The sequence below is a fragment of the Puntigrus tetrazona genome, chromosome 14, assembly GCF_018831695.1.
Source record: "Puntigrus tetrazona isolate hp1 chromosome 14, ASM1883169v1, whole genome shotgun sequence".
NCBI classification, from domain to species: Eukaryota; Metazoa; Chordata; class Actinopteri; order Cypriniformes; family Cyprinidae; genus Puntigrus; species Puntigrus tetrazona.
Genome location: NC_056712.1, coordinates 22,505,354 through 22,521,830, shown reverse-complemented (window position 1 = coordinate 22,521,830; position 16,477 = coordinate 22,505,354). Strand labels below are relative to the sequence as shown.

The 16,477-nt window shown below is 37.6% G+C and overlaps 1 protein-coding gene across 2 annotated transcripts; it reads right to left on the bottom strand.

Moving 5' to 3' along the window:
* Positions 1 to 2,971: 2,971 nt before the first annotated feature.
* Positions 2,972 to 15,498, bottom strand: elovl6 (ELOVL fatty acid elongase 6). 2 transcript variants are annotated; one of them, XM_043257832.1, is made up of 5 exons: positions 15,193 to 15,498; positions 7,244 to 7,375; positions 6,805 to 6,884; positions 6,262 to 6,413; positions 2,972 to 5,311 (listed from the first exon to the last, which is right to left on the bottom strand). In XM_043257832.1, the coding sequence occupies exons 2-5, from the start codon at positions 7,268 to 7,270 to the stop codon at positions 4,878 to 4,880; spliced, it is 693 nt and encodes a 230-aa protein (XP_043113767.1). In that variant the 5' UTR covers positions 7,271 to 7,375; positions 15,193 to 15,498; the 3' UTR covers positions 2,972 to 4,877. The 2 variants fall into 2 exon arrangements, with proteins under 2 accessions (XP_043113767.1, XP_043113766.1); XM_043257831.1 differs by lacking the exon at positions 6,805 to 6,884 and having other exon boundaries at positions 15,193 to 15,492.
* Positions 15,499 to 16,477: the final 979 nt, after the last annotated feature.

Genomic DNA, 16,477 nt, shown 5'->3' with positions numbered 1-16,477 from the left:
AGCCGTGCTTTCCCACTTTTTTCCAACTGACAAAATGTGAATTAGGATCTGAAACAATCTGGCCACACTCCCTCTCTCAGCTGTAGGGAATTAAAAAGGGGGGATCAAAGGATGAGAGAGCTAATCCACCTGAGAGTGGAAGAGAAAGACGGAGAGAGAGAGAGGAAAAGTGTGTGAACAAAGGTGTTTGCGGTTGGCCTGCGACCGTGGATCAGTGTCCCGCTTTCAGCATTCTTATTTCCCCATCCTTTTCCCTCCCATCAGGCAGGGGAGCAGTTGGTCTGTGAAGATCCCAAAAGGTGCACAGATGAGGAGACTAAATAAGGCATTAGATGCCCACTCAAAGGCTTTGTTGTTGATCCTCCAGGTCAGTGCAGCGCCCTTGTGGCCTGTGACCTGCCCAGAGCCGTGCTGCCTTGCTAGGCTTTGAGTAGATTTAGCTCAAGGGATAATGCATGAATTTGGGCACAGGCACATGTGCTTAAGTCTCAATTCTATCGACGAGGATGCTCGTCAGTCCCCTAATAGAGCTGTCGGACGGACCGCAGAGTATTGTGGTGAGCTGGGGATTCTGAGAAGAGTGCCGTGTCGTGTTCGAGCTCATTTAGGATATATGGCTAATGCGTTGTATAGATGTATGTAATCTAAAAATACAAGGTTATTGTCACAAATTCAATATAGTAACTTAAAAGCGTGCTTTGTCATTTTATGAGATTTATGCATTATGCAAAAGGTTTTGGTTACTGACAACCACTTCAACGTTTTTTGTAAAATAAAACTATTTTGAGAAGAACTAGAAACTTGTTTTTACATTGCTGATGAGGGGATTTCTGATTATTAAGTTCACATTTAAGTCATTATCCAGGTATGAATAAAAACGTATTGCATTACTGTGGCTGTAATTCAGGCCACATTGGAAATGGAGATAAATATGTTTGCAATAGAAATATATAAACAAATATGTTAAAACTAATCAACAAAAAAACATATATAATATACTGTGATTTCTGTAAAAACAGATGAAATGCAGTCCACACCAATTAACATATACATATTAATATAGATTCACTTACTGCGTTTACATCTTGCATCCATAACCTTTGTATCGACCAATAAAGCGCTACAATGAAAAATATTTTTTTAAACATTCGTGTCTGTAGTATTAGCTCTAATTAGAGTTTGCGTGGGTATCACCTGTCCAGTAGGGGGCGCTGTCAAACAGCACCGTTGAAGAGGTGGCGCGAGCTCGCGGCTGCAGGTGTTAACGGTCCTTAGAGCGTCGAGGAACATGTGGAACAGGTAGGCCGTGAAACACGTGTTTGTTCGGCGCTCTTATCGTGTCCTCCCATCCAGGTTTTCTATAAACCGTCTCACAACGCGGTTAAAAGATAATACCTACGGCTTTTGTGACTGACATCGTTTAAAGTTGCATGTTTTATTTGTTGCTTTTGCTGTTTGTTTGTAATGATGGTGATTTGTGTTGCGTCCTACTTTTTAGTCGTTTTGAAAGTCCAAGTCTTTTAGCAAGTATGAATATGGGGGTTATGACACGGACTTTAAAAATGTCTTTGTGAAATAATAGTTGTTTATTGTCTGAAGGTTTATGCTGTAGGCTACAAGTACATTTAAGAGGACCGTTCTTGTGTTTGTGTTATCGCGTCTCTTGGAAATGGCTTTTTATTTGGATAAATATATTTTGTCTTTTGTGATATGGCTGATTATAGTTATTATTCATACTGTTGTTGAATATATTTTATAGGGTGTACACTCTATGCTAAATGTACAATTTCACAATGCAGTGTCCTTAAAATGACCTCTCCTTTCATTTAGCCTATTTTTAATATGTATTAGGTAATATAAAGTACACACTTATTATAAAGTAGTCGGCTAGTATTCCATTCTGAACATACGTACCCTTTTTAAAGTATATATGAGATCAGCTAGTCTTTCTTTTTTATTTATACGCAAGCCTTTTGAATTTGCAGATTTTGTATTTTCTTTTTAATTGCAGTTGTTTATTAATAATTACGCACAAATATCTGGAAGTAATACAATTTCAAACCTTTACCAGTCCTGACTGACATGCTACGCAGTCTGTGGAGTCTTTGACCTTTCAAAATGATAACTGATATTTTGTGAGCTAGACAGAGCATGGCACATCTGACCTAAGGCTTTTTGTGGCATTCTTCATAGGGCAGTGAGTGAGTCAAATCAAGTTTATTGCCATACACGTGACTGAAATGCAAAGATGAGAATGAAATACGCATTCTGGATGTCACAAATGAAATATCTCGGTTGGCGATGTCACTCGATCTAGACTTTAGAGAACATTATTATCCGTGGAAGCATTGTTTAATATATGTAATGTCTATCTAGACGGAACATTTTTCACAGCTTGATTTTCTTTATCGTTTTTAAGTAATTTCCTACTGTGTTCAGTTCGCATTCATTTAGGTTAAATGAACGCAAACAGTCCCGAAGGGCTAAACTTTCATCACGTTAGCCATGTTTTGTTGTACTTTCTCACCAGTTTTTCTTGTTTCAGAAGCAACACATATGCATTGGCTTAACAGGAAAGTAAACTGTAAAGGAACCCGATCACTCATGTGGAACCTCTTGTGGGTTTCAGTATGTTGAAATGATTTCCAAATCTAAATACCTCTGCACTAATGCACAGTTTCAAGCACACCAAGTTGATCAAAATACCCTTGTTGTGTCACTAAATTGGTTGATTAGGTATATTTTTTGCTGCGACTTGTATAAGGTGGATGATTTTGATGCATTGGTAGCTATATTTGTCTGGTGTTTTGTTTTGCTCATTTAAAATGCCAAACCTTTTTGACCTCAGCGCTCCGCTTTGCCTGAGGCGAAGTCTGTAAGCTTATAAGTGCTGAGGCCCTTTAGTGAGTTGCCTGGTTGAGAACCCATGTCTAAAAATAATGCATAATGCCAAAAAAAACCAAGAAAATAATCAAGTTATTAATATATACTTTTATTAAATAAATCCAGTGCTACCGTAAATTTATGTTCTTGAGTCGTTAAAACCAACACTTGCTGGTAGGAATTTCATAGACATCTAGAGTTAGGCAAAACATTGAAATAATATTTTAGTATAACAGCCGTGTATAATGTTAATGAAGTTTTGTAATCTGTTTAGAATACAAGCTTTTAGAGGTTAAGTAGTGGAAACGCTTAACAAACTGACTTGAAATCTATTGATCAGAAACTTTGGTCCATTTTATCCATTGCCAACAGGCAGTATTTCATTGCACTTTATCTCCTGTAGTTACATCATCTAAAGATTTCCATCCAAATATGACGACATATGACGTACGCTGTAGTGTCAGATTTCAACTGGCCTTTGACCTCTGATCAGTGCAATTTCATAGTAGCGTCAACACACTTTTTATTACCGTATGGTTTAAAATGTCAGTCGGTCGTAATTTCTGTCACACTTTTACTGCTCCACCACATAACATTCTGCTTCAGAAACCAGGGCAGTCTGAACTTATGCCTTATGTCACTGTGGCTGAGGCAGTAGTGCTCCCATCTGGCATGTTGCTGAGCCTGTTCACAGCGAGAGTGACGGTTCAGATCTCCTTCCTGCAGAGTCGAGAGCAAAATATGCACCAGAAAGAATCTCTCACGCAGTCCTACCAGGATAAACAAGGAGAAAGCGAATGAAAAACACAGACACATTGTTATTTCAGCACTCTTGGCTCTTTGTTAAAATCGTCTATAGATGCTTTACATGTATACAGTGCAAATGCACAAGAGCACAATGGACACCATTCAGTGACAGAGATTATTCAGATTTGTTACAGTGATATAGACTTTTTGTTTAAGTATGCCTGACTTCATGGTCCTTGCTGTCTGCATTTGGAATGGATGGTAATACAGTAATGATGACCTTAAGCCATGAGAAGAAGACCAGGCCTTTCAGAGGTCAGAACAAATACAGATTCGGAGAGGTCCGATGATTCATACTCCACAAGGGCCTCAGGTGTTCTGATGATCATTTAGCCCCAGTGTCCTCTCAAAATGGCCTTCATTGGTCTTTTTTTACCCTTCCCCTTTCATTTATTTATTAATTTTTCTTGTGTGGTTGCTTGTGTATGAGTAATCCAATGCCATTAACATTTCAGGCCTATTTGACTACCTTGACTACCTTGACTATTTTGCCTTTTTGTTTCGTTTTCTTTTTTTTCTAAAATGATATGAACCTCAAATGGAAAACTTTTTAAGACCTGAGAGAATTTTGGTGCTGCGACGCTGAACACGGAACACACTGTGGCATTTTTAGCTCAACATTTACCAGTCTTCCATTGACATGGCTTTCGTACAAAACTACCGTACACAATCTATCTAATCAATAAAAATAAAAATGCAACAGTAACATTTAATTATTAGACATAACCACACAAATATTAATTCTATCCATACAAGTTCCTTTCTCAAAATGTCCCAGTCCATTTTGACGACGACTTTTAATTTATTTTGCATCCTTTTTTTTTGTTTGTTTGTTTTTTAATCTATACACTTTTTTTTCTTTTTTTTTTTTTTTTAATACAGAGAATTGTATTGGGCACATAAACATTACATAAAGACACACTTTTTTTTTTGTTCAACTGATATAATCGTAATGATTTCTCAGTGCAGCTCGATAGAGCTTCCCTAGTTGCGGGGAGGTTTATCTCTATACGTTAGTAGTACAGTATGCACAAGCTTTGATAGTTGCCCCTCATGGTCTTTCTTCTGCAAGTTCATAAGCCCTAACTGTAAAGACTCATCCATCCATCCACTACCAATCATTGGTCCGTTTAGTTTTTCCCCACCTCTCCTTGATTAATTTTTTTTTTTTAAATCATTTTCTTGATTTATTGGTTTTTCTTGGCTGCATTGGATTTGGTCTTGGTGATGTAGGCTTCGAAGAAGAACTGGCAGAAGAGCACAAAGTAGCTGAGGTACATGAGGGACGACCACACAATGTTCTGAACGTGGGACGGGCACTCTTGACCTTGCTGCATCCACGAATACACCAGGTAGTTGACCACGCAGCCCATCACCATCTGGGTGATCTGCGTCAGGGTGATGAACATGGCAAACTTGCGAGAGATTTTGAAGCCGGCGGCCCGAAGAGCGTAGTAAGAATACATGACGGCATGCACCAGATAGTTCATGGTCATGAACCAGCCTCCGCCAGCCACCATGTCCTTGTAGGAGTACCAGGAATAAAGCAAAACTGTGATGTGATGATACCAGTGCAGGAAAATCAGCTTTTGCTTCCGTAAGACGATGAACAGTGTGTCTCCTGAAAGGATAAGAGCAAGGGACTTATTGAGAGAGAGATTTAGGTAGAGGATAGAGAGAAAAATATTTCGTAATTGTTTGGTTTGTGTAAATGAAGGATGTTTTGCTTAGTGTTTCTCTTTGGGTTTTGAAAATGGTCATTACAATTGTTCCAAGTAAGCCAAATTAATATCAGAGGGCAAGTGCAGCTGGTCAGAAGTCTATATATGTTGGTATGCTTCCTGCTGTACATCATTAAACGGGACATCATGACTCGTTATGCTTGACCTGTGCTTAGGAGGGATATTAAGGGTCCTCACATTGTCTCAGTGCTGCCTTTTTTTTCTTGTCTCTACAATAGGCCTGGTAGCCTACTAACCGGCAGGACATAGCATACACAATAGGCCCAGGCAGGCGGAAAATAGATCCACTATCCTAGATCTCTAGACTTGGGGTTATGCTTCAAGGTTCATGCTAACAAATTCTGTTATGCTTTCACAACCAATTATATTCATGCAGATGAACACTAGGCTTCTCAGTAGTGCTTTGTCACTGGAGCAAGCTACACAGAAGAGGAAGAACGTCTTTAACGTTTTTTAAACTTGATTTTTTTTCTTTGTTTTCAGGTTTATGGTACCCAGTTTTGTGGTATTGAAATTTCTACTTTTTTAAAGCATGTATTGGTATTAAAATTCTTTCAATTATTTTCCAGCTCCACCAACCCTTTACATGCTGCTAATGAATACTGTTATATGCATTTTATATGCTGTTTATATTGATTTTGTAAAGGCTTCATGTAGCAATTTAATGATTTAAAAAAATAATTAATTGACGCACAAGAAGATTTAGTTCGAAAAACTATTAGCAGGTACAACACCGATACATTGTGCATTCCTGCTTACAAACAAATGTATAAAATAGCTTAAATCATAACCTGTGAAACTGAAATAAAATGGGATATATAATTCTTACCTAGTTCAGGTGCCTTGCTGAGGACAAAAGCATAGGCCCAAAACTTGCTGACTGGTCCATTGTAGAAACTCTGATCACACACTGACTGCTTTAGGCCTTTGGTCATCAAGATGTTCATCATGTAGCCTCCAGTTCTGATGGCACCGAATATACTGAAGAAGGATGTGCAACAAAACAAAAGAGACTCTTTAAATCAGATCCAAAATTGTATATGCTTTATTTAACTGTTAGGACTCATAGCTTTACTACTAAGGCTAACGATGCTTTATTTTAATTGGGTGTGCTTATTTATTGAAACTTGACATTGTGTGGCTGGGCAGTTACTTGGCACTCAGGTTCCAGTTTTAGGTTTCTTATAGTGGCTGCCAAAGGCCGGATCATGTGATAAACCTGGAAGTGCGATGTAGTCTGTCTCACCACCTTTCAACAGTCACTATAGTGTTGATCTCCACACATAGAAGAGTGAAGGATGTTATATTAAGTTAGATGTTACATGTTAAGGTGCAAGCTCAATATGAAATTATATGCAGGCCTCTTATGTACCATATATGCAGGTCTTTATGAAGTAACTTGGAACGAGGAAGGGGCTTGTTTTTCTGGCTATAATGCACACCATTAATCTGCTAAAACATGAAACAGTTTATAAATGCACAGTATTCACTACAGTGTCTTTTCATTCTGAGCTGTAATCTGTCTATAATCTTGCACTACTATTGAATATCTGATCTGATGTGCCGTTAAAGCTTCAAAAATAGGCCTGTCTCTATGAATAATGGCCTACATGGGCTATTACTTTTACTTGTTGTTATTTTACGTTACATTTTAATTTCCATCACTCGTAGCGCTGCAGTGTGTTAAGCAAATATGTTTTAGCATTAACAGGTGCTGTAGGCAAATGGATGAATGCATGTAACACCCATAGATACACCCTTAAACATTTGCATGCACGATCTATGATCTGTTTTCATATAGACATATTTACCTGAAGGCTGCAAGTGTTAAAGACCATAGTACTAAAGGTTTCCTCAATTCAAACTTCTCCCTTTGTTTCATTACATGCCGTCCACCAAGTATGCAGGCAGCATAGAGCGCAGAGAAAAGGAAGGACTTCTTCCTGTAAGGAATGAAAAAAGATTGTCAAAAAACTATTTAAATTTCTAGTCATTTTGCTGAATTTACAATTTTGTAATGATTTTGTATAAAAGATTGCTTTAGCCATTACTCGAGTCGTCGGTGTCACAATATTCTTCAGAAATCATTCTATAATATGCAGACCTTCTTCTCAAAAACATGTCTTGTTTTCAATATTTTGTGAAAGCCCTGATATACCCTGATAAGCCTTTGATGAATATAATGTTCAAAATATTTATTTTAAATAAAAATCTTTTGCAACAGTATAAATAGCTTTTTAATCAATAAATATTCAATTCCAAGAGAGAAAAAAACTAAACTTTAATTCAAGAGCACAGCATTTTCTTTCTTTCTTTTTCTTCCTAAACTGTGCCATGTTTTGAATGAAATCCGGCATCCTTCATATTACATAGTCAAATTTACAGACTACGGTGAAAGAACCAACTGCAAACTGGTCCAGTGACTATTCTGATTACATTATGCAGCAGTTATGTAGCTTTTAAAAAAGCACCAGCATCTCGTAATTCCAGTCTTAAAAATTTGCATACTGGGCTATAGTGTGTACTCTGTAAAAAAACAAATAGGATGCATTAAGATTTTTAGATATATACAACTCCGAATGTAATCCATTTGGTTGTCCAAATGCATAAAACATTACATAAATACGCCACTGTTTCTTAAATCCTATATTTATCACTTATCTGTTGCCAAAATGAAATAAACTGTTGTTGGAGCTTTTCATCACAAACAGCTTATTGGGCTTATTTTGACAGCTTGTGATGCTTTTAGGATCTCTAATATCTGGCAGCTCTGTACTGCATTTATATGGTAGCTGGAAATATCCACCATGCAGTCTAATTCAATTTTGAGGGCATTCTGATCCACCTAAATCTAATTTAATAAAAATAAATTTGTTTCCTTAAGGCCTATTCCATGTCTTTTTTGAAAACAGAAATGAGGTAATCTGAATTGAAAAGAAAACATTCTGGTTTCTGGTGAAACTGTTAGGAAATCTCTGCAGGAAGTATATCTGTTAAACATACAATGACAAAATTATGTTCAAGGGTACTAATATATAAAACCAAACATTGTTACAATATAAAATTTGAGTAGCCAATTCCAACAGGAGATTTCATCGCTCCACTCATTTTGATATCATGCTCCCAAATTAAACTACAATGGCATATAATAATAAATGAACAAACAAAAATCCAATTGTTTTTAGGCACCAAATTAACCATAAAGTAAACATTATCAAATAATGCCCAATTGATGCTGTCAGAATCAGGCTCTCGAAGTTTCACTTGCCTATTAAAACATAAACTTGAATTAATGATGACAGACATTTTTAGTTTTTTTGTTTTTGGTTAATGGAAAAAGTCAACCAGATGGGAGCTTTGCCAGTCCAGCATCCAGCTGGCATTCGGAGCCAAAACTGGGGCACGTCTCTCTCTGCCGGTATAATTTCTAGAATGATGTGTGTTCTGTTTCCAAGAACTACAGTCAAATCAATGAACGAGGAGCCCCAGAGGTTCCTCTGGGTTTTAATTACCCTTTTTGCACAGGTAAAGTCTTAAACGATTCCTCTGTTCAACAGAATTCAAATAATACATCAAATGAAATCTAAACTTCATGCAGAAGAAGTAGTGCTACATGTCTTTTTTTATGCTTAGGAGTTTGTTTGGGTCTGGGTTTTTTGTTACACATGACCTCTATAGAGTTTGTGTGAAGAAGAGTAGGATGTAGGTTGTGAAGGCATGCTGAGCATCATTTTCATTTTCTGCCTACTGGATGTGAGAAACACTGACCTCACTCTGCTCAGAACAGCGAGTCCATTCTGTGAATACAGCCCCCTCCCAACCTTGACTTGTCATTGCATTGTTCTTTGTGTACAAAGGGAGGCTGCAGCAGTATTCACGTATTTTATTGGACCAATTTATCAGTTTTATTGGATGACTGAACTCTTGTTTCTGGTTACAAATCAGTGAAATGCACTGGGTGTGATTGCTCACACTAACAGACACATTCTTTACAGTGCCAGCTAGCAGCAGGCGTGTACTTGAGAAAACAGCTGGCAGAAAGATGCTGCTAATGGTAATCCAACTTCTGTGTTTGTATGCCATTATGTATCGTGCCAAAAACGAGCGTTTGATGCAACTAGGGCTGGGTTTTTTATTGTATTGTTTTGATATGCACTATGCCTCTTCAATTACAGATGTTTTTTGGTTTTTTTACCAACCATTGTTGCCTATTTAAAATCTTTGAGATGTAATATTAATATACTTTTCAGATGCACAGAAGCAAAAATAAGCAATTCGATATATTGACCGGCTCTGGATGCAGCGAAGAAGGGAAGAAACAGCCAGGTTGAAACGTGCAAGGCGATTCATTTTAAGAAGCTTGATGTTCAGATGGGTTTTTGAGCTGTGCTGCAGTGAATGACAAACCAGTATCTCTCCCTTTTTTATTAGCGCCTTTATCTGGAGACATGTTTTGGGGGGGATTTCAAATATCCTGCTAGAGGAGTAATGGAGCAAGTGGCATACGCCGCACGGATGCTGTAAAGCCCTGTTTTATACCATCCAGTGTACCGACCAACGGCAGTGCGAGGGAATATTCACATCTGGCCTTGCTACAATGTTGATAAAGCAGAGCTACCGGAGGTTTCGTATAATGCAAAAAAAAGGTAGTAAGACAGAAATATCCTAAGCAACATATATATATATATATATATATATATATATATATATATATATATATATATATATATATATATAGTCCGAATAGATTCAGGGCCTGCGTCATCAACTTTCAATAAGTAGGTCTATGTATTGCAAGACCATCAAGTCCTTGACTTCTTCATCTGCGGTTTTTGTCTACGTTCTCATTTTGTTTTCCAGCTGAGAGCATTAAACCTGCAGTGGACAAAGACTGATGGTGAAGCTACCTGCAAGGACTCACATCTGGCTCAAGCTGTTTAGGCTAGAAGTGCTTCCCAAGTCATTTAGAGCCGCTAAATAAACAGATTTTGCAGCTTAATAGCAGTTTTAGACTAATGACGGTAGCAGAATCTGTTCTGCTACATTCAGTGAATTTTATCCGAACGCAGCACAATGTCGGAAAAGTGCAGGATGGTAGAATTAACTGTACAAGCACAGAAACGGGTTTCTGTCAGAGCAAAACCTTGACATAAGGACACGCGAACACGTTTTGTTTTTAATTCCATGTTAAAAGATTTTTTCTGCCGTAAATTAAAAAAAAAACTGCTATGGAATAAAAGATGCCAAAAACAGTTCTGCCATAAATTAATGATTAAGAGGGGTGAAATTTAATATGTAGATGAGTTTGTTTCTACGTTAAAACATATTTGTAATAACTTAGCATTACATCACTTGCTCACCAATGGATCCTCTGCAGTGAATGGGTGCCGTCAAAATGAGAGTCCAAACAGCTGATAAAAACATGATGATAATTCACAAGTAATCTACACGACTCCAGTCTATCAATTAATGGCTTGTGAAGAGACAAGTTAAATGTTTTAACACTGCTTCTGGCTAATTAATATTCTAATATTGTTTTCTCCAATGAATAAGTTGAATTTCTGTCCACAGATCAATTAACATTTACAAGTGAAAACCAACCAAAATGCACATATTGGTGGATTTTAATGTGGAAAGACCTTTTCAGAGTGTTTTGGAAAGAAGCTTTTTTTTATGTTAACCTGATGGGCTGAAGTCATGTGGATTATTGAAATGTTTTTATCAGAAGTTTGGACATGCATTTTGACGGCACCCATTCACCATAGAGGATCGGTGGGCAACTTATTTACATCTTAGATGGCCTGAAGATTACATCATTTTCACTATTTATTTATTTTCACATTAAAGGATGAATTACTAATTTTTAGCAGAAAAATAAAACTATTTTATATATATGTATGTGTGTTTAAATTAGTCTTTTTCTAGCTAACCAGTTTCTGGCTGAGATCTGACTGCGATAACATGGATGAGGCTAAACAAACAGAAGGCTGATGTTATAATTTGTGACATGGTGGAAAGGGCTTTAGCCAGAGGTATTTGTTTTTCTCTACTACCCTCTCCCAACATCAAATGCAGCGTCTTCTTCGGGGCTACTCACATTGAAAATAGAAACAAGGTGACTGCTCTTTCAGAGGTCAAATTTTGAAATTCATTTTTTGTCAAGCGCCTCTAGTTGTGGTGAGTGGCAAAGGCTTTAAGTTCTGTCAAAGACCTTTTAGACGTGTCAGTAGAAAGAAGGAAGAAAAAGCAAATCTTATTTATAAAAACATAATCTCTCAAGGCCAGTCGTGTAGTAAAGTGACTGTCTGCATTCATAAGATTGCATTAAGTAACATTTATTGCAGGGACAACGGTTTGTGGTGCCAGGAAACTCTACTATGTGTCTCTATTATGTAAACCTGGCAGACTGTGCAGAATTCAGTCGACTTTTATTTATCCACAGTATTTTTGTACCTCCTGTCTGCTTGTGTCTGTATTTTGAGAGACAGATTCTTACAATGAGAGCTCATTAAAGAAACTTTTGGGCACTGTAGTATTGTGAGGATAGAGGTTAAAAATACACCCAGATTAGAGATGACCTGTGGCTATCTTCACAACCAGAGGCTAATTCTCTCTGGTCAAACCAGACCAGCACGAAACGTGGCGCATTGCATAAGCTATTGCAGCTCTGTCTTATTGATCTTCGCTGGCAATTTTGCCAGTCAAAAACAAATATCAGCAAATATATATAAAAAAAAAAATATATATATATATATATATATATATATATATATATATATATATATATATATATATATATATATATATATATATATATATATATATATAAATTTCTTTTTTTTTTTTTAATGGCAAGCAGGTATGACTCTGCAATGTCAAATATTAATGAGCTATTTTTAAGTCATGATTTTCATAACACATACATGACCTGTAAAATGTATGTACATGTTTATTGCTACATATATTGAATATCTGAGCACCGGCACAGCTGCTGAAATGCAGAAGTACCTGTCGGAGTAAGATATTTGAAAACACTGAAAAAAAAAATAAAATAAAAATTGCTATGTATTTTCACAAGGCGCTTCTCTGCAGTGTTGAGTACTTCTATATCTGTCGAATTTTAAAAGCTTCCTTCCCCATGAAAACACAGGGTGCTTTGAACGATCGGGTGATAATTATACCTAACTCTGTATTGCATCAATCGATTCACATGCTCACATATTTACTCTTATTTGTTCATATAAAGGATCTTTTCATCTCAGAGACGTTCAGGAAACTCCGAGGTCTGTGTTGAAACACCTGTGCTTGCCTAGCATTAATAATTCAGGAATTGTTTATCAAAGCTGACATTCTGTTTCCCTGATCATCAGGAAGACGTACGAAAGGATCCTGCGGTGTTGCAGTCATTCATCACAGAGCAGAGCGTTGGGTTATTAAAGCAGAGACATGAGCCTCAGAACAGGGGAGCGGTTCTGAAAAATGCTTTTCAAGCAAATGTTTAGTCTCTGTATCTATGCATTAGCCTTGAATTGCCAGGCTGATCTATAGTCCTGAAAACGCTGAGTAACAGTACAGCTAATTGGTATTTAACCCCTTTGTTCATCCCCTCCCTCTGATGAATGACCACTGGCAAAGACTTGGGTTGTAGAATTCTTATATAGAAATGATATTAAAATATAACCGATTTATAAAAAAGAATGGTTGTAGCAAGGAGATGAATAAAATTAAAAGGTGGAAGAGCTAAAAAAAAATAGATAAGAGAAAGGTCCATTATCATAATTCTACTCATAAAGTTATGACTACAATGAAGTATTACAAAACCAAAGAACTTGTGATGGTTGTAAGTTAACTAAATAATTGTAACCGTGGTTACAAGCTTGTGCTAAATTGACATTAAAAACTTCCGTTGCATGATTTAATCAGTTGAATTTGTGTGTCAGGTGCCAGTCTATAAATGTTATTTGGTCTTTATTTATTTTAGTCTTACAGTCATAGTTCATTAAAACATGGAACACTTGTCTTCATTTACTACTCGTACTGGCACGACTTTATTCCGTGAAACAAAAAAAAAAAGATGGGTCAGGCAGATTGACCGTTACAATTCATTATTGCTTCATCTTTGAAATGGTGGAGTTTGTCAGTCTGCCTGAAATCATTTTTCATCTATGGAGAAAAAAAAAAAAGTAGGTATATGAAAAATGTTTTGAGCGTAGGCTAAATAATGACTAATAAAGAAGTGTTTGGGCTACCTATGCCTTTTATATCAAAACAAATCACAAGACCCTGTATTCAGAAACAGACAGGCTGAAATAAACTAATTTTAAACCAAACATACGATGTTCGAGACAGAAGGTGTTTCTCCACACAAGAGGACACAAGATGATAGATGTGATGCAAGCAACCCCGAGAAGTCGGCACAGTGACGCGGAAACGTGATTGGTCAAATGTGTGTCAGCAGACATCAACAACCGTATCCCATTGGTTAGCCGCTATGAATTCTACACCAGCCTCACTTCACCGTCTCTAAACTCGCTACATAATTACAAAAGCGTGAAATTGAGCCACTGCGAGTAATAGTGTTGACGTTACCATCAGATGCTTTAAACAAGCGCTACTGTTGCCAAGCAGGAGAACCTGGCAAATGCATACAAACCACCGATGATTTCTCATATTAACTACAGAATAACGCACATGCCATGTAAATATAAAAAGATTTTACAAAGACCCTAACGTTACACGTCTTCATGTATCCAGTGTAATTTACGTCCAAGGTTCTATATGATTATGTGTATTATGGCGTTCACATTTTGCTACAGAGATTGTGGGCTATGCTAGGATTTAAGCTGGTGATGGGGAAGTCCGATTCATTTCCGCGAATCGGTTCTTTTGAACGAATCGTTTAAAAAAGGTTCAAAACAAATCTTTTACGTCATGGCGTGATTGTCACCACGTGGTCCCTGACAAACCGGTGTAGCCTACTCTAACGTACCAATAAAACAGTATCATTTTCTATATACATTCGCGTTTATAGCCAACATTTTTATTTTTTTATTAATAGCGTTTATTGATGTAATTTTGTGTGCGTAACTGTGATCAAATCAAGTCGGCAACACATGTTGATAGTAACGTTTCTGCTGCTTGTACCTTTAGTCAAATCTTTTTAAACCAGCTTTGTGAATCGGTTCGACCGATTTATTCGAAAGATCCGACTCTAACAGAATGAATCTCTCCGAATCGGACATAGCTACTTTGGGCAAGCTCTATTTAACCTGGATCAACGCCGCTTTGAAACTCGCATTCGGTTTCGTTTGCGAAAAATCGCGTTTTTCAAATAAAGGTTCGCGCAAGATCCGAACCCGCGCGGCATCGTGGAAGACGAAAGTTACAAATACCAAGAAGGACACAAGCAGAGCATCACCTTGAATAGGCTTTGAATCTAATTAGAGTGCAGCGATGCTTCAAATATAGCATCGCTTACTGCACGTAGATCGCTCGTGTTATTAAATAGAGCGCGATGTTTGGGTCTCGGGGGGGAAGAAAAAAAATCGCACTGTGCATCGTGGTCTGGATGGTACCTGCCAGTGACTTTCAAGAGTCCCCCGACGGTTTTTAAGCGTTCGGCTTAATGCATTGTTCAGATGTTTAATATGCTAGTCAGTCAGTGCAGAGGGCTACACACTATCTGACGAACGGCTTTGTGGGCATCATAGCTGTGATTACAATGCTCCATCTTATTTATCATGCATCAGAGCTACTGTACCAGTTCTCCTGCATCCATCGAATGGCTTCATCTTCATTGAATTGCCTCTCGAATTCGTATTCTTGCAAAGCCAGCACCGACATGGTCTCTCGTCCTTCGAACGCTTACTGTAGAACGTCAGGCTTTCTTTGGCGACCAAGTGAGCTCGGTTTGACGGATTTCCTAGCTGTGTCTCGCAGGCTCAGCTCCAGCCTTGCCCTCGCATCGCTCTTGCCACCCCCAGCACACTCGTTGAGTTGTTCTCGAATGTCAGCCTATTTGACTCTCAGCCCGTGCCGGCATACGCCCTCCTCTCTTCTGAGGAAGAGGAGCGCGAGGTCCTAATGCCGCAGAACTGATGCATCCTCCTGAGCTGTCGTCATCCCAGACTGCGGTGACCTTTGGCATATATTCACAAACGATGCGTTTTTCACCACTTTAGGTCGAGGTTCAGACCGGGCGGTATTTGTTTGTGAAAATAAATCAGCTGTGACTAACATTAGCATAACATATTTCTCACGTCTGAACGAAAAGCAATCCATCATCCGCAGGGGTTTCTAACAGACCCTCTAGCAGTTCTTATATTCTCTCTACCATTTAATATATGACTTAACGATGTATTGCCTTTTTTGGAATCTTTGAGGTAACTAACCTAGAACCGCAAAACAATTTATTTAAATTGAGATTTGTATATCATAAGCTTTCCATAGATGTATGGATTGTTGGGATGGGAAAATCTGAGGATGCAAGAAATCTAAATATTTAGAAAATCACCTTTAAAGTTACAAATTTTTAAAAGTTCTTTGGTTAAAAAATATAATAAATTATAATATATATATATATATATATATATATATATATATATATATATATATATATATATATATATATATATATATATATATATACACACACACAAAACTTATTCCCATTTTGGAAAGTTGGAACAGTAAAGATTTTACCTAATGTTGCCATTCCTTTTTACACAAAGATGTTTAGGGACCGAAGACACCAAGTGATGAAGAGTTTCAGGTGTAATTTCTTGCATTCTTGCTGCAAACAAGTCTTCAAAATGCGCCCCACACATTCTCTATTGGACACAGGTCGGGACTGCAGACAGGCCAGTCAAGTACCTGCATCCTCTTCCTCCGCAGCCAGGACTTTGTAATGTGTGCAGAATGTGCTTTTGGATTATCTTGTTGAAATATGCACATGGGGCAGCATATCGTGCTCCAAAATCTCTGTGTACATTAATGGTGCCAACGCAGAAGTGCAAGTTACTTTTGCAAAGGGCATTGTTAACGTA